Below are 20,633 nucleotides of genomic sequence, written 5' to 3' on the forward strand. Positions count from 1 at the left end.
CTAAAGAGCCATATCAGTGTATGTGTGGGTGCAAATGCACTCAAGCACTCTTTCTCTGGAATATTCAAAATGCACTGCTCGATCTTTTGCTCAAGGTCAGCACTCAGGCTTGCCTCATGCACCTTCTTCTGCTTTGACCCCATAGCAGCCTTTTGGCTAATGACTGGACACTCAGCTGCCCACTTCTCCCACTCTATTGCTGCAGTAGGGCCTCGGGTCCTTGCCATCACTGCCTGGTCATGCTGAAACAGTGTATCCAGCAAATCCCAAGACTGTACCAGTATGCATGCCCACAAGCATGGTCTTTGTAGAGGCTACTGCATCTCCACTGGAGTTAGGCATGGAGCCTGTAGAGGAGGATTTGGGGTTTTCGGCTATAAACATGGTCTGGATCAAGATATATATATATATATGTTCAAATGCAACTAAGACAAATACATACCAAGATAGCATGATTTTCAGGAACTCACCAGAGTAGTCCACCACAGCTTCATCTGCATCTGCAGAAACCCAGCATATGCTATCAGTAGACACTGTGGGGTTGTCTGAGGTAGCCACACCAACAATCTTTTATTTAAGAGCCTGTGGGAAGCTCAACAGCTTGACAGGCTGGCAATTACACGCACACACTTAATTTGTGCAAGCATGACTCACTTTGTTCACGTCACACAGCATCTTGAAAGCAAGAGCTTCTCCTTGTAAGTGCCGTACTGCCACGATTCGCCACGGAAGGCCCAAAATTAACGCTGAAATTATTTTGATGATATGCAATTTTGGGGACGGTCACGAGAAAAATCTACAGTTGTGATACACTTTTGGTGACGGCTCCAGGGCGTCCCGCGGGCGTGCTCACGCTTCGCGCGCTTACGCTTCAGCGTCTACTACCGCCAAGCTGCTATCAAAGTCCGAACAGCGCATTGGTGTCGAGCTTGGGTAAAAGGCTAGTAAGCTGAAGCTGTTTAGGCGCCATTCTGAGCGTGCATTCTGAGGATGGGCCTGTAAGCTAAAGTTCTTGTCCGATCAACTTAGGGGTAAAAGACGAAGTTAACTATAAGTCAACAGCGTCTTCTGGAGGGCTTTTACTGTTGGTCGATACCGTTAACACGGTGTACGACATATTTGTGACAGCCAGTTTGGTGATGCCCATAACATTTTGCCTAAGACCTTTTTCCACTGCTATGCATTTGGGGACGCCATACCAATTGCGTGTCACCAAAGAATCGTATCAGTATGGTAGTCCAAATCCTTTTCGTTTGTTCATGCATTTTGTTCATCCACCGTGGCATCTATCTGTGACTGGACCTTCTTGATATCCGGATATCTCACTCCGGGAAAGGTTTTCACCCATAAATTCATGTTTACCGTAATCACGTGGTCTTCACATGTAATTACCGGCCAAGAAAATTTGTAAACATGCTTAAAAAGGAATGCCAAAGCATTCCTTTTATAAGGAAGAACATAGGTGACATTTTGTTGGTTGCCCGTGCTGGAAGTCATCCACAGGTTACATTACCCGTAATCACAAGGTCTTGACCCGTAATCCCCCAAGCCGTAATGCGAGCTTGCGTAAGTAAGCTGGGTTAGTTGGGCGTAAGGCCCAATGCGTAACTGTTAGACTAACTGTTTCGCAACGGCCCGTGTCCTCAGGGCCGTCATTTATTGCGCGCATTAAGCTGGTTAGCTTATCTTGTTTTTGTTGTTCAGAGATGGCGTGTCCGCCGTCCTTGCTGCTGGAGTATCGTTTGGAGGTCGTTGAGGCGTTTTGCTTGGGGAGCTTTATTTCGTGTCGCTGTGTGTGCCTGTCTGGCAGCTCTCGCGTCCTTTGTCCCTCTAGCGGCCCGTCGCGTTGCGCTGTTTTGGTGCTCAGTTTGTTTGTTATTTCCGCTAGAGGGGGTATCTTCTCCTTTGGCATTTACCTATGGAGCAACAACTAATGCACAGCACCCGTAAAATTTCACGGGCTTAATTGCGACGAAGACATGTTATGCGTGTGTGTGTGTGTTACATGGTTGGGGGTGCGTGACCCCATATATGTCTTACAGGTATATACCTGTAATACTACCCATATGAGCCGAGGGCCCAAGGGTAATACTACAACGCCTAAAAGCCACGGAGGAAAGGAAAACACCGCACATCAGCCCAGACTAGCGTCTAAAGGGGATAATTGAGTTTCGGTGAGCCCACATACGTTCCAATATCCTCGCCAGACGTGCGGGTTCCCATCGCATGGCCTCCAACATGCTCTGTTGATGATCGAATCCCTCTTCAGCACGAATATCATTATAGGCTGGGCTCCAATAACAGGAGTTCACATCCTCAATTCGGCTATTAGTACCACAACAGTGGCAAAACCGCTGCCCCCTGGGGACATGGTACTTGCCCCTTCATGCTCTGTTTGCCTCCAAAGCCCAGCAACATAAACGAAACTGCATTACCTTACGAGTGGGTTGGCGAGGTGCCAAGAGCGGCTAAGGGTGCAGCTGGCAAGCGCAGGCGGGGTGGCGGTGATGACGACGATGGGTGCGAGGTCGGGGCGCAATGTTGGACATAAACGGCAGAAGGGGAACAAGGGTGCAGGCCGGGGCAGGGGTGCAAGCAAGGGGACCACCAGAGGTGCGGGGAAGGGCGGCGCAGGCAAGGGAGGGTGGAGAGGGTGGACAGAGGAGGGTAGCTCGGAGGGTGGGTCGGATGCTGGTGAGGAAGAGGTCCTAGCCGCTGGCGCTGGGGAGGAGTCCAGCTTGGAGGACACGGGCAAATATAACGAAGCTAGCAGCAGCAACAGTGGCAGTGGCAGCAGCGACAGTGGTGGAAGCGAGCAGTAACATGGCAGCAGTGATGAGCGCTTGGGGGTGCACACCCCAGGCAGGATGGGACAGACCAATCCCAATAGGTGCCGGTACATGTCATGCATCGGGGGTTTCATCCGTAGGAGTAAGCAGTAGGCACGAACTCTGCAAGTGGTGGTGAGACTCCTTGGCGAGCACTTGCTGTATGGGGGTGACATGAACACTGTTTTCGAGGACGATGGTTGGGATGAATGCATCAGGCTGTCAGGCTGGCTGGTTGGCGTTGTGAGTCCAAAGCGCCTTAGTCCACAAGCATACTGAGACTAAGGCTACTTTGACAAAGGGTTCGCGTCCATCTTGAGGCTTCAAGTTGCCGCAGTATTCACCAATCGTTAATTTAACATGCAGTAAGCGTCGCATCGCAGAGTAATATCTGCACCGTGTAACCCGTGATAACAGGGTCTTCACCCGTAATTGTACATGTAATTGGTTACATGCGCCCGTAATTCACCTGCAGCACTGCGTAATATCCACCCGTAATCACTGGGTATTCACCCATAATTGTGCGGGTAATCGGCTACATGCGCCCGTAATTCACCTGCAGCACCGCGTAATATCCACCCGTAATCACTGGGTATTCACCCGTAATTGTGCGTGTAATTGGTTACATGCGCCCGTAATTCACCTGCAGCACCATGTAATATCCACCCGTAATCACTGAGTCTTCACCCGTAATTGTGCACGTAATTGGTTACATGTGCCCGTAATTCACCTGCAGCACCGTGTAATATCCACCCGTAATCACTGAGTCTTCACCCGTAATTGTGCCTGTAATTGGTTACATGCGCCCGTAATTCACCTGCAGCACCGCGTAATATCCACCCGTAATTCCGGGGTAGTCGCCCGTATCCTTGTGCTCAAATTACGGGACCAGTAACGTGTTACAGACCCATAATTTCTGTCAAATTACGGGTGGATTGACCCAAATTTACGGGTAAAATGACCCCCGTTTTCCCAGAGTGTCGATCCCTGTCAAGCTGCTCCATTAGCTTCACAATGCAACACCTCTGGTGTGTAACCAGAGCACAGACTACAAGAGTATAACGAAGGACAAAATGTCTGCTGGGCCAGAAAAACGGAAACACTGTACCTATTTGCATTAAAGTAATAAGGACACATTTGCGACATGAGACATATGCTATGCATAACATTTTGTAAAGGGGAGTATTATTGAGGTTACACACACACCCGAAGCCGAGGTCTACTCCTTTGCTTTCGGGCTTTAGGTGCACCCTACGGGGGATAGAGATAAGCTGCTGGGTAATCCCACAGAGTGTAGGGCTTTGGTGGGAGAGTTGAGCTACCTGGTGACAAACATGTGGCCGGACGTTCCTTATGTGTTGAGTGTTTTATCCCGGCATATGGCTACACCTACAATGAGTGCCATGAATTTGGCGACCGGTGTTCTGCGGTATCTGGCAGGCACACGCAAACTAGGGTTGTGTTTTGGGGGTGTCAGTGATGTCCAGATGTCCGAGTTTAGTGACTCTGACTGGGCAGGAGACCTGGTTACAGGCATTCTACACCTGGTCACTTATTCACTCTCAATGGGGCTGTAATTAGCTGGTGCAGCCAACTCCAACATACTGTGGCGGCTTCATCTGTGGAGGCCGAGTTCCAAGCTACAGCAGCAGCTGTTTGTGAGGCTTTGTGGCTTCACAAACTGGCAGTCGACCTGGGTTTGCCAGAGAGTGCTATTAAGATCCAGGGGGCGCTTAGCTTGGGTAACAATCCAATCAAGTGTTCCCGGTTGAAGCACATTGATGTTCAGCACCATATCGTTCAGGAAAGAGTGAAGAGTTGGGAAGTTCAGTTGGAGTACTGCCCTACGAGTATGCACTCTGGGTGAGGTGAAATTCAGACGATGCCGAGATGTGTTGGGCCTAGTGTGGTGCGACCTGGTGAATCTGGTACTCATTGGGATTCGTCCCGAGTGGGCGTGTGTTGTATTCCGCTTCTTAAATCTGGTCCCAAACTGATACATTTTTCTCTCTAATTTTTCCTTTCTCGCTTGGTGCGGTTGCTGGACAAGTTCACTGGAACTAACTGAATTCCAACTGCCTATTTTGCCGCTTTTCTGTCAGATCTTTTTTGGCTCAGACCTCTGGGTCAGATGGTGAGCGGGACACTGTCATGGATGCCTACAAGTAAACGCCATCTCAGGCGGAAGTCCATACTTGCAGAAGTATGGGCGGGGGTCGTAGCACAGGCTACGACTGGGATGCTGGTCCCTGGCTTGTGGAGCCCCGTCATCGATTGGAAGCATGGATCAACGGTACGCCATCTCGGGACTGGACCGCGCCTTTTCAGAACTGGCTGTACGATTCACGGGATGGCCACATCCTCCGCTATTTAAGCGGGCGGGCGGGCGGGCAGATGATAAATCAGGTTATTGGCAGGTTGCCATGCATCCGGACTCCTATCGCTTCCTGGCAATGGAGTGGTTTGGGCGTCTCCTGTACTGGGCTCACATGCCCTTCGGTATCTCCCCGGCTTGCTTTCTGTACTCGAATATGAAGCAGGAAGTGTTCCGGCCAATGCGGGACCATGGGGCCCCCCTCACCTTCCTTATTGATGATCATGTGGCAGCGGTGAACGGTAAAGATCGAGCTAAGTTCCTCTGCAGAACGGTGGTTATGATATTGGTAGCCCTAGGTTTTACTTTGAGTTTTAAGAAATGCCGCCTCATCCCAGTGCACGCCTGTGCTTCCTTGGCTTAATAGTGGATGCCTCCAGGCAGACCTTTGAGGTTCCCGATGATAAGGTGGAGGCGCTGGAGGCCTTTGTAGCGGAACTCAGAGCCGCTACACCACTAACCATGTGCCAGGTGGCCCGCTTGGCGGGTAAGATTATGGCCATGAGTTTAGCGGTGTCCCTGGCCCCCTTGCATAGTAAGATGGTCGGAAGGGCTCTGCAGGGCAAGTGCTCCTGGGAGGAGGCGATAGGTCAACCCCAGCATGTCCTGGAGGCAGCGGGAACTTTTCTTGAGATTCTACATACTAGGAATGGGAGGGCATGGTGGAGAAATGAAGCGGCTGTTCAGTTACAGATTGCGGGTGACACCTCGGAGAAGGCATATGCAGCACTTTTACCCAACGGTGAGCTCGGAGAGACAGTCATGCGGGTGCCCTTCTCCCAGGATGAGATTCAGCTTCTGGCAGAGGGCCGCCTCAGTAGCACGGTGTGGGAGCTACGGGCAGCCATGTTGGCGTTGGAATGGCTGCAAGAGCAGGCACCAGAACTGATCCGTGGATGGCGAGTGCAGTACCAGACGGATAGTCAGCCCGCCCACTTCTGTATTCTGGGACAGAAAGGTGCAGGCCAATGCCTGGAGGAAGTGGCGCGGCTATATAGGGTTAGTGCTCGGTCAGACACTGAATTTGAGACGGTGTGGTTTCCCTGAACAGCAGCAGCTCAGCAGCAGGCAGATCGTATCAGCAAGGAGGAGGATGTCGCCCAGTGGAGCTTGAATCCGGAGGTTTATCAACAGCTTCTACGCCACCCCTCGTTACAGGGGCGCAACCCGGACGTTGACTGCTTTGCAGATGCCACCAACACCAAGGTTCCTGGCTGCTGCTTCGCAGCACGGTGGATGCTTTCACACAATCCTGGGTCTCCACTAGAAAGGACCCACCCTCACTTCTCTACATGAATCCCCCCTTCTCCCAAGCTGGCCGGGTGCTGGCCAAAGTTCTCTCGGACAAGCCGGAATGTATCATTATATTGCCTGTTTGGCCTAGGTAGTGGGTAGCCCTTTTACGTCGCTTGCCGGTGCATGAGGTTTGGCGTCTGCCGCATCGGAAGGACCTGTTCCTGCCAGGGGCCCTGACAGTACGAAGGCAGCCCCATGCACCCCACTACCAGGTGTGCGTGTATATTATCATCTGGTAGAAGAACATTTGGGACTCTTCCCTGTCCCTCAACTCATCCAATACATGTGCGGGACCACCCATTCTGCTTTCTCGAGGCGTTAGGCCGGGTGGTTGGGGGGGGGACAGGAGAAGGAGTGGAAGAATTGGTAGGATATAGAAGGGAGTAGGAGATGTGTGCTGTGCACGGGTGGCTGGGGAGGAGAAGGGGTGGAAGAATTGGTGGGATATAGAAGGGAGTAGGAGATGCACACTGTGCACGGGTGGCTGGGGTGGTGAGGCGGGCAGCTCGGGATGGGAAACAGTGGAACATACTTTACATGCTGCCCTCGTTGCTGGCATGCACCCAGCTACTTTGGTTGTGTACGGAGGACGAGCACTTTGGCTTCAGTTATGCCAATTTCAGAAGTACTGGATACGGTAGTGGCGGTTGCTAAGGTTGTACGGGTCCAAGGAGTGGTGAAGTTTGTTTGTTCAGAGTAAGGAGAGGAGTGCGATAGGCGTCGTGCTATTACAGAATTTATTTGTACCGGTTAGGCAGTCGGAGCGCATGGTTTGGCAGAAGCCAGGCCAAGTGTTGGAGTGGGAGGCAGTCCAAATTTGAGTGCACCGCTTTCCCACCCAGTTCCGTGTTGAAACTTTCCCACCCACCACGGTGCACTCATTCGTCCACACTATCACTATCACTCGTCTCTACCCTGCGCTCCCGAATGTGTCGGGTTGGATCCAAGTACCACCATAGGGTGCCCAAAGACTTCATTTGGGCTTTCACTAATAATTCACTGGGGGGCACACCCTGGTTAAAGGCATGCTGTAAACAACCATGACGGAAACTATGTACACTCTCGCCTCCATACTGGCCACTACTGCTTAAGTGTTGTTTGAGGCGGCACCCCAAAGCCTCCGTTGAAAGCGGGGCTTCCTTGAATCGGCGCCCGTCGGTGTCCACGGGCCGGAAGAGGTAGTCGGTCACAGGAACTTGCTACACTGAACACGTCGAAAGATACACCGAAAGAGTGCCCAAGGGACAAATCACGGGATTACTGCTTCTCTCCACCATTTGCCCAGGTGATCGGACTCCTCGATACATCTTCGTCCCTAGCTTCGCGATTTGCAGGCGACAGGTAGAAGCTTCTACCTGAGTCCCTTAAGGGACTCACCCGTCCACGCTGGGCATAGGAAGCGGAAGGCCTCTGAATGGGCTCCGAACTTGATCAGGGTCCCGAAGATTGTCCAGCCAAAGCTCTCTGCAGTCATGCCCATGCATGCTCGTGCTCCACAGCAGACAGAAAATACTCCGGTCCTGGAGCAGTGTTATTCAGGAAATCCGACTGATGGTGTTGCTAGCGGTCTGCTCCAAGTACGTACTTAGATCTACTAGTTTAGTGTACGAAAGAGGTACGGCACCCCGCTCAGTGTGACCCTGCCGAGTGAGAATTTGCCGATAACCCTTTCCATAGCCACGAATGGCTGAACACTCGCACGGATTGCCGGTTGATGCTGTCGCATCGTACAGTCCTCGTCGGTTTAGTAAATTGAAAGCTGTTGACAGGTGGGAGATCGCCCCCTGCAAGGTTGCAGGGCAAGGCCTGCAATCTACACGAACCCGGCCTGGGTGGGCGGTGATCCAGTGTTCCTCGAAAAACATCAAAAGTGACGCTGGATCACAGTTTAGTAGATTCACCCAGGGCCCATGCTGTGCAAGCCAACTATGCAGCTCGTGCGACTGTGTCCGAATCTTGTGCCAGCTGTCCGGGGTCCATTGCTGGCAGATGGTCTCATACACAGATAACAGTGCCGGGCTAGGCATTTGGGGGACCCCACGCCGACCCTCTAGCGAGTGAAGGAAGGCTACCATGATGGGGTCCGTGGTGCTTGGTAGCGCTGCCGGCCTTTCAGAGCGCGCTGCGGAGCTGGGCGCCCCAGCTTGGTTCACACTCACGGTAGCAGCCTGTACGCACAGTGTCTCGTTTTATGCATCGATACATTCTGGACTTTTTACCAAATCTCTAGCCTCACCTCGGGGCTGCTGCCGGTGACGGGTCTACTGGGACTGGTCCACACCAGTCGCACCAAGGGTTCATTGCTACGACTTGCACTGAAAGCAGAGATCTGCATCATTTTGCGTAAATCGGGTGTGGCTTTTTGATAACCCCACCCACCCTCCCTTTCTTCTGTCTGCCTAGAATTTTGGATTCCTGAAATCTGGCCAGCTACCTGTAACAAAAACCCTAAGCACCTCTTCCAATTGGTGTCTTCCAGCCAACCACCATCCAGTTGTGGTTTAGTAAGATATAACAAGTCTAGTATCGAGACGGTTCCTCCCGGGGCCTCTCTCATTCCTGGAATTTGCAACATCCTACGTTTTACCATCAAGATCCCTATTTCTACCGGCGCGTGGATGGAGGTCACCGGACCTCTGGCTACAATAGTTGACGCTCTCGGAGAGGCCGTCCCCGAAGTGGCAGCCGCCGGTCTGTAAACTACTTTAGCAAATCTGTTTGCTGACTTTTTCTAGGATTTTGGGTTACTAGCGGTAAAGTTGCTGCAGGTTCTGAACCGCCGGTTCCTTCGGCGGTCCCTGCCCTTTGCCAGAGGCTCTGTCAAGAGCTTCGTAGCACCCGTTCGGTGCTAGACCAGACTTTCAGAAAACTTGACAGTTCTCTTTACTTGGGTACGCGGTCTGCCTGATCTGGGTCAGGATAGTTGGAAATGGAGCAGTCTAGGCGAAGTCGTTGGGGATAGAGGGTAGGACACATGGTCAGGGAGAGCAATTCTTTTGACTGCCCCGGTCGCACAATTCCCGTGCTTCCCTAATTCAACACCCCGAGCAGGCCAATTCCGTCTGTCCGAATGTCCCTGCCAGGCCAATTCGACACCCTGACAGGCTAATCCTGACTGTCGGAATGTCTCCGCCAGGCTAATTCGTAGGAGTGGCGGTGTTATCTGGAGGGTCGGCCGTTCACCCTCAAAACCGACCATGGTGGCCACAAACCCCTAACGTTTCTGCAAGGCGTGGCCTACCCTTAATCGTCGTCAAGCCCGGTGGATGGAATACCTTAGCCGGTTTGACTTCACAAGGGAATACCTGCAAGGCATCTTTAACGTTGCTGATGCCTTAAGTCGGGCACCCTTGTCTGCATGCAGCCATTCTGTCAGTCGTTACACGCGACCGTGCTGCAGCACCCGTTGTGCCCTCTGAACTTGTGCAACAACTTCGAGCTGCCTATGCCACGGATCCCTGGTTTTCCGATAACCACAATACTGGCCATTTAACCCGTAACAGTGGCCTTTGGATCCGCACTGAGGGTACTTTTCAGCAAGTTGTCGTTCCGAATGATGACTTGCTGCGTCATGATCTCCTGTCATGTTTTCATGATGACCCGCTGGCTGGGCGCCCTGGCTGCACCCGTCTGATCGAGGTTCTCCATCGTCAATCCTGGTGGCCTCGGATGGCTAAGGATGCTGAGAACTATGTCCAGAACTGTGAGCTGTGCCAACGCAATAAAGTCCTGTCTGGTAAGCCCCACGGCCTCCTGTGTCCCTTGCCTGTGCCGGCCCCCCTTGGGAAAGTGTTACCATGGACTTTGTTGTAGCTTTGCCCAAAACTGAGGGAGGATTCGATGCCGTTTTGGTCATGGTAGACCGACTCACGAAAATGGTGCACCTGGCACCTACGGTATCATCCTGCACAGCTGAGCAAACTGCACATCTGTTCTTTGACAACATAGTGTGTTTGCATGGTGTCCCCAAGAACGTTGTGACTGACCGCGGATCGCAATTTGCCAGCAGATTTTGGGGCACCCTGGGTGATCTGTTAGGCATGCGTGTTAACCTGAGCACCGCCTATCACCCACAGACCGATGGACAGACAGAACAACGTACAAATCGCACTCTTGGCGATATGTTGCACAATTATGCCGGACATACACCTTCTGTCTGGGACACATATCTAACTGCTGCGGAATTCACGATTAATAATGCTGTGAATCGCGCGACTTGCACAAGTCCGTTTTTCCTGGATTATGGATACAACCCTGCCTTGCCTGTTTGGCGGGAGTTGGACGTCAACTTGCCTGCAGCAAAGACGTTTGCCAAGTCCTTTGTGTCCCGACTGACTGACGCTAAATCTTGCCTTGAAGCTGCACAGCAACGTACGGCGGACTACTTTAACAAATACTTATATGACATACTTACATAAAACCGCTTAATCCCAGTGTAAGAATGTTTAAGAATGCACACCCGCTGCCTCCGTGTTCTTCAGACATTCTTATCGTTCTTAAGCATTCTCCTAAGTTTCTTAACCCCCCTCCGCGTTTGTAGGGACTGCAGCCTCACTATCCGAGGTTGGCTGCACTTCCTGCACATGCATGAGAGCATGAGAATAAAAGCAGGCACTGCAAAGACAGTGCTGACACATACACACACGCCCTCCCCCAACCAGCCCCAGCCACCCGCCATAGCATCAGGAACTAAAAAGAGGGGAACGGGTAACGAATCCACAATGAAAACAACCCTGGCACATATGTGGCCCACCCCCGCCTGCCTACACAAAACAAATCTGCCGTACTCCGATAGCCATATCGGAGTACGACAGCTTTTTGACGCCCGACATAAAACACATAACAGCCCCGACCCTCCCTTCCAACTCACCTCTCCAAGCGAGCCCAATTCCTTCTCACGGTGGCCACCCGCCTCCATTCCCGGCTGTACGTCAGCCAGGAATAACTAATGTTAGTTTAGCGACAGTGAGTGGCGGTGAGTTCTATTTTAACGTTGCTACAAGGCATACTTAAAGATAACACAAGTCCATTATCCCAATGGAAGCTGTTCCGAATTCCTTCTCACTTGAAGCGGTTCCGATTAGCGACAATTCTTGGCCCATATCGTGCTCGACTGAGTTGGGAGTCATGGCTACGTGCTTTGTTCTTTCGTAATGAAGATACCGTACTGCTACGAATTCTTCGCGCCACATCGTTCGTGGGTACCCCAAAAATGTAGCTGGAATTTTTCGTTTTGTTACACCAATTCTCGAGGGCTGTCAGTTTTTATGGCACACATTTGTTTACGTGAACACACATTTCGCGGGGCTCCAGGGAAGCCACAACAAGGAGCGACAGCGTCAAAGCTCCCAAACTGCTGGACAGATCGTTTACTATATGTTTACGCAGAAGAACAGAAGACAGGCCCGGTGGTGCGGCACCAAAGTCAGGTGCGGTTTACCAAACGCCCCGATACACAAACAAATAACAAATAAAGTTCTGGCTTACCTACACCATGTACACGGCGTACGACGCATTTGTGCCAGACAGTTTCGCGACAAGCAAATAATTTTCCCCATAGAGCGTTTTCCACTGTGACACACTTCGTGGCCCAAAACGAAAGGTGTGGCGCGAAGAATTCGTAGCAGTACGGTATTTGTTTGATGGAGAGGACATTGAAGCCATAATAGCCAAAGCTGTAGATTGGAGCACCAATACAGGTGGCAAACACCTAAACTAACCTAAACTTCACTTATGATGCATTCACCAGTTATATTCATGCTTTCCATTGTGCTTTCGGGGCTGCACATCTACAGTAACCTCATCCAGACAACTGTCCCGTAGCTGCTGAGCCTTGGCGCTACACGTCTCCGGACTGCCAAATGGCCATTTGGCAGTCTCGCGAGAAAGGAATCACTTGACAGACCAGATTTAAGAAGCGGTGTACAACAGAATTGTAATTTCAATAGGTACGGCATCCGCTTTTCCACTTTTCCGCCAGCAGAAACTTTGTCCTTATAAAGTAGATATAGCAACGGCTCTATATTCATTATAGTCTGAGCTCTGCTTACACAGCTCCGCTGGTGTTAGATTGCGAAGCTCATGGAGATTCTCGACAGGGAAATACAGAAGGTCAAGTCGCAGATAGAGGCGACGGAGGATGAACAAACAGCATGCAGGGATAAAGATAAGTTGGCTTACTTGCGCGAGATGGAGCTCCAACTCCGCGAGAAGGTGCTCCAACTCCGCGAGAAGGAGCTTCAACTCCGCGAGGAGATGCTCTTGCGTCTCAAGATGCAGTTTAACGAGAAACAAGTCGGGTATCGGTATTCTCGAAGCCGGAAAAAGGGCGGGCCCCCCCTGCATCCGTACAGGCCGGTAGCTAGCGCGGCACGTGTGACAATTGATGGGTAGTGTCAACGCGGTGGGAGTTGTGCTTTGTTGCAGCAGTGCTGATGGTGTGGGAGCTAAGCCTGCACCGGCGGAATCGTCAGCACCTCCTGCGGGCTCCACGCGAATCGCATCCATCCCATGGACAGTGCAGCAGACCGCAAGTCGGAATGCCCGTGCGGGCAAATGTAACGCAAGCTGGGTGAAGTTCGGTGCTGTCTGTGATGTTTATCGCCGAAGCGCCAGCGGCCTCAGCAATCCGCCCCACAGCCGCGAGCTTCATCGCGGCACACCACAAGTCTCCGGAGGCCCCGAGCATTGGCTAAAGTAAATGTACAAACGAGCAGCTTGCGTATTTCATAGAGAAATGTAAGCAAATTTGTCGGCCTGCTTGTGGCAAGTCGGAATGCACGTGCTGTAAGAGGGATCAGCTCCCCTGGCATCTCCCTGAGTACTCTTTGCCTTGTGTTACATTGGTGCGAATTGATTTGCCTGCACGTGTAACACCAGGCAAAGAGTACTCAGGAAGATGCAAGGGGAGCTGATCCCTCTTACATTCCTTCCCCCCTAGGGGGAAGCATATCCCGTAGGATTTTAGGTTGTTTGAGATCCCGTAGGATTGTGAGTTTCTTTGTTATTGTGGAATTTCGTCAGTCCCTGTACAAGATGGAGGACTTTGGCTTTACTCAGCTGGTAGACTTCTCGCCCACCCGGGCATCCACCTTTGGGGTAAGAGTATGCTGCATCATGCCTGGTGTGCGATATGTTCGCAACCGGATTCGATGCGGGGAGTTCCCACCTGGTAACACAAGCTGGGTGTTCAAGTTATCATATGCTGTCATCTCAGAACTCAGTTATGAGATACACGGCACCTTTTGAGATGAAATTTAGCCCGAGAGGTATTGATGTGACTTTCAGCTTGGTCAATTGGGGCAGCCAAAGTTGTTTGTGCTCATACGATCTTTGTTGGCTACAGGCGAGATACCTTGCAATAGAGATTGCTATATAGTACCGATAACGTGTTTCAGCCGGGTGAAATATCATGTTTGGTCCGTTACACACTCAAGGCCTGGGAGTTCGAGTTATCATACGCGGTACCTTTTGAGATACACGGTACCTTTTGAGATTAAATTTAGCCCGAGAGGCGTTGATGTGACTTTGGCCTCGGTCAATTGAGGCAGTTGTTTGTGCTCATTTGTGCTCATACGATTTTTGTTGGCTAGAGGTGAGATACCTTGCGATAGAGAATGCTATATAGTACCAATAACGCGTTTCAGCCAGGCGAGATATTATATTTGGTCCGTTACACACACACGGCCACACGGCCACACAGACATGGGCAATCACTCGGGGAATGACTTGGTCATGGATGGGTTTTCCAGTCATGGATGTGGTCATGTATGTGGTCATGGATCCGGTGTAGTAACCGGGGTGGTTGACCCCGGGCCCCACCGACATTATCCTAGTACGTGGTAGGGAATCTCCGGCAGGTAGGCCGAGATATAAGCTACCCGGGCGGGGTGCTCAGGCCAGACACTGAAGTATCACGACTACTAGGTGTTCGGAGTTCAAGACTCCGCTGCCGCCATATAGACTGTTTTCGTATGCATCTATGTACATTAGTGCTTGCCGCTGGGTTGGTCTCCTTCCTGCCTCGGTGAGGACTGTCAACTCAACACTTCCGCATAGTCAGTTGACCCGTCAGGTGAGCGACTGCTACACCAGGTGAGCGGCACATGATAGATAGAGCGACTGACGGTGTGCCAAACAATATTTCAGTCGGACAGGGTTTGGGGTAGGCGTGACACTTGGTTGTCCTTGTGTTCCCCCCTGTCTGATATACTAGGATGGGTTGAGTGGCATATGAGTTGTATTACAATGTCCTTGCATTTGTGCGTCTGCCGCTGCATCCCTTCCACCACCCTTTTGCAGTGTGTTGACACCGCTCCAAGTGGCCAAGGTGCTCACTGTTGCCTACCCATACATCCCGGATGGTGTGGCCATGCTGCACGTGTTCAAGCTTATCAATGCTCCCGACGACGGGATGCCGACAGCACCCACAGGAGTAGCAGCCAACCCCTCTGGCCTCGCAGGCACACAGCCGCCGAGCAGCCAGTCGTTTTCCAGCCTGGCCGGTTTGCTAGCAAGCCAGCTGCCGGCGCTTTTGATGGGGGTGGCGGCGGGCGGATCACAGGTGCAAGCAGCACCAGGGGTACCGGGGGGACTACCTCTGCAGTCCGGCGGTGGGGCTGGTGCGGTCCTGGCGAAACTTGGGACTAGTTTACCGCAGGTGCAGATGCAGCAGATGCTGGTGGCGCTCTTACAACAACAGCAGCAGCTGCAACCGGCACAGCAGCTGCCGAGGACGGCAGGCAGCGCAAATCCGCAGCCACAGGTGCAATTGCTCAAGGCCCTGGCGGCCGGTCTTCAGCAGCATGGAACGATACAGCTGCAGCCATTGATAGCGGGACTACAGGCGGCGGCAGCAGCATTGTCGGCAGGGACACAAACCCAGCCTGCGCCCGGCGATGGTTTGCCAGCCACGGGTCAGCTCCAAGGTTTTGCATCGTTACTTGACGCCTTGGCAACTACCCAGCAAACTGCAGGCGGCATGCAGTCTGGAGCGGTGGCCAGTCAGTGCCGTTGAGCGGGTCGGTCTCACGGAGCATCAGAAAAAGGCAGTCTAAGCCATCATTTAAGCGCTCACGAATGTTGAAAAGCGCATGGGCGCATGTACTGAAATGTTGGTTAGGATGTGTACTTCATCCTTGTCATTATTAATGTGCCATGCTTTTAATGTCGAAAAGTAAATCTGCACAAAGCATCCATTCATCTGTTACGTTAATAATTAAATTACACAAAACCGTGCCGAATTCAAAGCATATTACATACACGCATACATGCGTGTGCTGCTGTTTCGAGGGAGCGGGTGTTGATCGGTTTTGAGGCGGGAAGAAGAGGGAGAGAGAAAGTGATGGAGGGGGATATGCGCACCGTCACCACACTGCACCACACGCCATTACTTGTGGCCGTTGTCTGTCGGCCGCTTGACCCCCGGAGGAGTCCATCAAGCGGGGAAGTGCCCGGAGCGCTTTCCCAAAATGTTAGGTGTCGCAAAAGGCCTTCCATATGTTGTGGAATTGCGTTCTAGCTTGATGGCTGATCTTTTTGCGTTAAAGAGTCCCCCCTCCCCCTGTTGTGAGGGGGCTTTTCCGTACCCCGCCATTCTTTGGCTGGTTAAAGGTGTGAGAGATGGTGATGCGGTGATATGTGTCGTACCGCGTGACGAATGATACAGTGATGCAGCTCTTGGGAGCCATCGTCGCATTCGGAAAATGCGGGCAAGAGAGCCGTCGCTATAACGCCACTACATAAGCCCTTGCCAGGTCTTCCAGTCTGCGTGCGGCGGCAAGCTAGGCGTGGAGCTGGAACAGCAAAACCTCCTCTGTCTCAAATGCTAATGCTAATGAGGTGATTACCACTGCACCTTGCTGCCCAGACTCTGGCCCTTGTAACATTTCAATTTGCATGGCACCTTCCAAGCCTCAGATACCTATGGCCGCCCATCCATCCCGCTTGTGTTTGGGGCAGAGTTTCAAAGGAAAGCGGCGACAACGACAATAGCGCATTATAACAGTAATGTGTAACCAAAATAAAGATATTCAGATAAGAGCTGCATCGCTGCACAATGCAAAACGACCTGATCCTCGCGCGACATGGACACACAAACACACCCACAAACACAAATGGCCCCACCCCCACAGCAGATGACTTCCGTGGAGGTGTCCGCAAAGTGTTCGTGTGAAGGCAAGAAATGCCCACGGGGGGCTCTGCCGGAGGGGCACCACAACATGGCCAACGATCAGCGAACGTGAAAAGAGGGAGCGAGAGAGAAGAGGGGTGGGGGGAAATGACGCCTCATGCGACGTCAGCGCGCTCTCTCTCTCTCTTTGTCCCTCTCTCTGGCCCCGTCGCCATAGTGCCATCCCCCCACGCAGTACTGTACGGCTGTACGGCTACTCAGTTCTTCCGCGAGGAGTTCAACAGTTCTCGCGTAATGAGGCGTAATGAATGCACGACCGCCCGCCAACAAACAAATTTACGAAATATAAACGTGTTCCGATACGCCACGCCGCGTGCTCACCCTGCTGTTTCAAGGTGGGTCTGGGCCACTGCATTGCATTGTGATGTGATGCGCAGTCGCAGCATGGCGCGCTGCGGCTCCGGAGGTCCTCTTCGATATGTGTTCACCCTTTTGCTACCCTTCCCCCCCCCCTACACACACAAACACATCACTTCCCCCGAACCCCAACCCCCCCCCAACCAAGAGTACAACGCGTCTCCCGAACCCATCACATATCAAACCCCGTGACGGTTCACATGTGAAGGGGAAATCCGCCGAGGGACGGAGGTCCTCGCTCAGATACACACCCACACACCCTCTCACATAACCCCCCCACCCCCCAGCCCCCCCCCACACACACCACATCACATCACTCTGATCTGGTGGTCACACCGCTACACGGCACACCGCTACCACTGCGGCTTGGGCAGGATGTTCTCCTGGGAGAAGGGCGTCCGGATGGTGGGTCCAACCTGCGCCGCCAGAGCCGCCCAGGCGAAGGGATCCAGGGACTCGTAGCCCAGCGCGATGGCGGGCGGAAGCCCCACCTGCGGCGGCTGCGGCGGTTGTTGTTGTGGTGGTGGTGGCGGTAGTGGCGGTGACGGTGATGGTGGAAATGATGGGGAAGAAGACGCAGCGGCGGCGGCGGCGGCCTGCTGTTGATGTTGCTGAAGGGAGGAGGAGGGGCCTGCAGCTGTGGCGGACGTCGACAGCGGCAGCGGCAGCGAAGCCGCGGCGGCGGCGGCGGCGGCCGTACTTCGGGCAGCGCCGCCGCCAGCAGGCGTCAACGGTGTGAGGTGATGCTGATGGTGCTGGCCGTGCTGGTGCTGATGCTGGTGCTGGTGGTGTTGGTGGTGTTGGTGGTGCTGGTGGTGATGTTGTGCAGGTTGTAGGTGGGCGGGGGCTCCCGGGTGGTGGTGGTGGTGCAGCTGGTTGCCGCCGCCACCGCTGGCGGCGGCCGGTGGGCTCTGGAGGTGGTGGTGGTGGTGGTGATGGTGGTGGAGGAGCTTCTCGTCCAAATCCTGTACGGCAATAGAGGGCAGGTGTGTGTTGCACGCGACGACAAGACTTTGGTGCATGTGACGGCGGCGGCGGCGGCAACAGTCATGAGTCAGCTAGCCGGGCGTCGAATCCGCAGCAAGGAGCGTGGTAAAAATTCCCTTCCCCATTCCTCTTCCCACCACCACACATATACGCGCATACAAACGTACATACATACACACGGGTGTGTCTCTAGTTCCAGGCCTTGTCATCCAATCCATCCCCTTCAAGCAGGGAGTACGGCAGAAAGAGACTTCACGTACCAAGGGAAACTCCGTGTCCATGGGACCTCGGGGTCCGCCGCTGCCGCCGCCGCCGCCGCCGCGGCCGCTGGCTTGCAACGAAGTGCCGTGGCGCCCTCCGTTTGTAAGACCCAGCGAAGCAGGACCCGCTGCCGCAGTGGCGCCTGAGGGCACCGACGGCATCGCCACGGCCGCCACCCCCGCGGCACTGACGGCACTCGCCGCCGCCACCGATGCACCGCTGGCGGTGCCCGTATTCGTCACAACTCCTCCTACGCCGCCGCCGGCCCCCGGGTTACCGGCAGCCGTGCCGCGGCGACGCATCGTAACGTTCAGGGCTTCGCCGCCGCCGCCGCTGGTCCCGCTGCTGGTCGCCGCCGCTGTCTGATCGGCCGCCGACGGCAGCCCCGCTGCTGCGGCGGCGGCGGCGCCGGCGGCGGTCCCTTTCCCCGCTGCACCGCCGCCGCTGATTCCCCCCGCCAGCGGCTTCTTCTGATACGCATATGGCGGCGGCGGTGACGCCGGCGGAGGTGGCGGCGAAGGCGGCGCGGGAGCACCTCCCGCTGCCTTGCCCCGCGCCGCCTTGTCCTTCACGGTCTGACTGCCCCTGGCGGATAACGGTCTTTGCGGGGCGACGGCGGCAGGAGCGGCGGCGGCGGCGGCGCCGCCGCCCATTCCCTTACCTCCCCTCCTGCCCAACAGCGCTGCTGGCACCCGGGCCAATAACGCCTCATCATCCAACTCGTCGAACCGTCGACTGCCTTGCTCGTCCTTCTTACCGTCGTCATCCTCGCCTTCTCCACCGCCACCGAACCCGCTCCTGCTGCTGCTGCTACTGCCAGCGCCGCCGCCGCCGCCGCTGCTGCTGCTGTCGTCCTCGTCGTCCACTTCCTGAACCCCGAGGTGCGCGAAGCTGAGCTCCGACAGCGCCAGGGAGGCGGCGTCGGCGGAGCTGCCAGTATGGCTGCTGGCGCCGGCGGGGCGGCCAAAGCCAGGTTTCGGCAACGCCAGTTCGCCCGGAAGCAGCGGCAATACCACGCCGCCATCAGCAGGGCTTGATGTGACGGCGATGCCGCCGCCGCCGGCGCCGCCGGCGCTGCGGATGCGGCCTCCGCTAGCCCCTCCCGCGCTAAGGTTGCGGGCGCCGCTGGCACCGGCGCTGCTAGCTCGTCCAATGGAGCCGTACCGAGACAACCGGTCATCCGGACGAGCTGGCGGCAGTCTGCCGCCAGAGTTGCACCTGGCGGACAACGGCGCGCCGGTGGTGTCGTACAGTGTTACGGCAGCGCGTGCAGCGGGGGACAGAGGGGATGGGAGGCCGCGGCCGCCGCCAACAGCGCCGGCGGAGATGATGCCGCGGAGCGGAGACCTTCGTCGGTCGCCGCCGCTGCTGGCGCCGCCGCCGCCTCCCCCGCCGCCGCCGTCTGACGCACTCAGTCCGCTTCCGCTACCCTCGTGATAACTAGGGCGAGTAGGCCGCGCGTAGCTGGGTCGGGGTTGCCGAGCTGTGCGAGTGTGCGTGTATTCATGTCAGTGCACGTGTGTGTATTGGTGCGGGGGAAGGTGGGGGGAAGGCGGGAGGAAGGTGGGAGAGGGTGTCAGAGAGGAGATGTACGGCAAAGGACAGATAGCCAGTGGGGCATTTCTAGTTACTCTCTCACCAGCCGGTTGGGTAGCGGGTAGCGGTAAGTGGATGGCTTCCGGTAATCCTACACATACACACAACACGCACACACACACTAAGTTGACGCGCCGTTGACCCGCTAGATTTGGTTGGATGCTGGTGGTGAGTTGCCAAACTCAAAGAGTACACTCTGAAGTCGGATGGGGTGACGGATTAGGGTGCCCCTCTAGCAGGGGAGAGCAGGGAACTGCCTCGGGAAAGGGGGCCGCTGGTGGAGCTATGCCACCCTGTAACAACATCAACATCAACACACATACACACGGCCATTCCCCCCCTGGCTTCAGCCCACGCTCCTCCATCCCCTCACTCCACCATCCGTACCTGGCCTGACCCAGGACCGGGAGTTTGCCGCCGCCGTCACCATCGCCTGTGCGTTTCTAAACATGAGCATGTGCCGCTGACGGGGGGTCTGCGCCACCACCAGGCTGCGGGGCTCCTCCGTCTCCACAACCTCCGAATCGGGAGTCAAACCCACCGCCGCCGCCTTCATCGCAGTAGCAGTAGCAGTAGGGCCCGCGGAGGGGCGGAGGAACCCACGACGGTCGCTATTATAATTGGGCTGCGGAGAGGTAGCGGTGGCTGTAGCGGTGGGCGCAGGGCGTGGGGACCTCATTGTTTGAAGGAGCAGCGGGGAGGTTGGGAGGGTGGAGACCAAGGAGCGGTGCGTGGGGGGATG

The 20,633-nt window shown here is 54.6% G+C and overlaps 3 protein-coding genes across 3 annotated transcripts in view; 2 read left to right on the forward strand and 1 right to left on the reverse strand.

Moving 5' to 3' along the window:
* Positions 1-12,484: 12,484 nt before the first annotated feature.
* On the forward strand, positions 12,485-13,689 carry VOLCADRAFT_103943 (uncharacterized protein). The gene is made up of 2 exons (XM_002948432.1): positions 12,485-13,277; positions 13,670-13,689. The coding sequence occupies exon 1, from the start codon at positions 12,884-12,886 to the stop codon at positions 13,196-13,198; it is 315 nt and encodes a 104-aa protein (XP_002948478.1). The 5' UTR covers positions 12,485-12,883; the 3' UTR covers positions 13,199-13,277; positions 13,670-13,689.
* A 790-nt stretch (positions 13,690-14,479) lies between these two features.
* VOLCADRAFT_88881 (uncharacterized protein) lies at positions 14,480-15,514 on the forward strand (the record flags this gene model as incomplete). Its single annotated transcript, XM_002948433.1, has 2 exons — positions 14,480-14,592; positions 14,800-15,514. 2 exons carry the CDS (start codon positions 14,480-14,482, stop codon positions 15,512-15,514), a joined length of 828 nt encoding a protein of 275 aa, XP_002948479.1.
* Positions 15,515-15,751: 237 nt separating this feature from the next.
* Positions 15,752-20,633, reverse strand: part of VOLCADRAFT_103944 (uncharacterized protein) — a gene marked incomplete at its 5' end in the record, with an annotated part of 13,082 nt that continues 8,200 nt past the window's right edge. Inside the window, 9 exons of the mRNA XM_002948564.1 lie at positions 15,752-15,913; positions 16,147-16,263; positions 16,624-16,697; positions 17,012-17,039; positions 17,464-17,538; positions 18,295-18,765; positions 19,162-19,778; positions 19,935-19,982; positions 20,279-20,516. Coding sequence (XP_002948610.1) covers positions 15,887-15,913; positions 16,147-16,263; positions 16,624-16,697; positions 17,012-17,039; positions 17,464-17,538; positions 18,295-18,765; positions 19,162-19,778; positions 19,935-19,982; positions 20,279-20,516 — 1,695 coding nt within the window. The 3' untranslated portion in view covers positions 15,752-15,886. The remainder of the gene's footprint in view (positions 15,914-16,146; positions 16,264-16,623; positions 16,698-17,011; positions 17,040-17,463; positions 17,539-18,294; positions 18,766-19,161; positions 19,779-19,934; positions 19,983-20,278; positions 20,517-20,633) is intronic.

Source organism: Volvox carteri (genome assembly GCF_000143455.1).
Source record: "Volvox carteri f. nagariensis unplaced genomic scaffold VOLCAscaffold_10, whole genome shotgun sequence".
In the NCBI taxonomy this organism is placed as follows: domain Eukaryota; kingdom Viridiplantae; phylum Chlorophyta; class Chlorophyceae; order Chlamydomonadales; family Volvocaceae; genus Volvox; species Volvox carteri.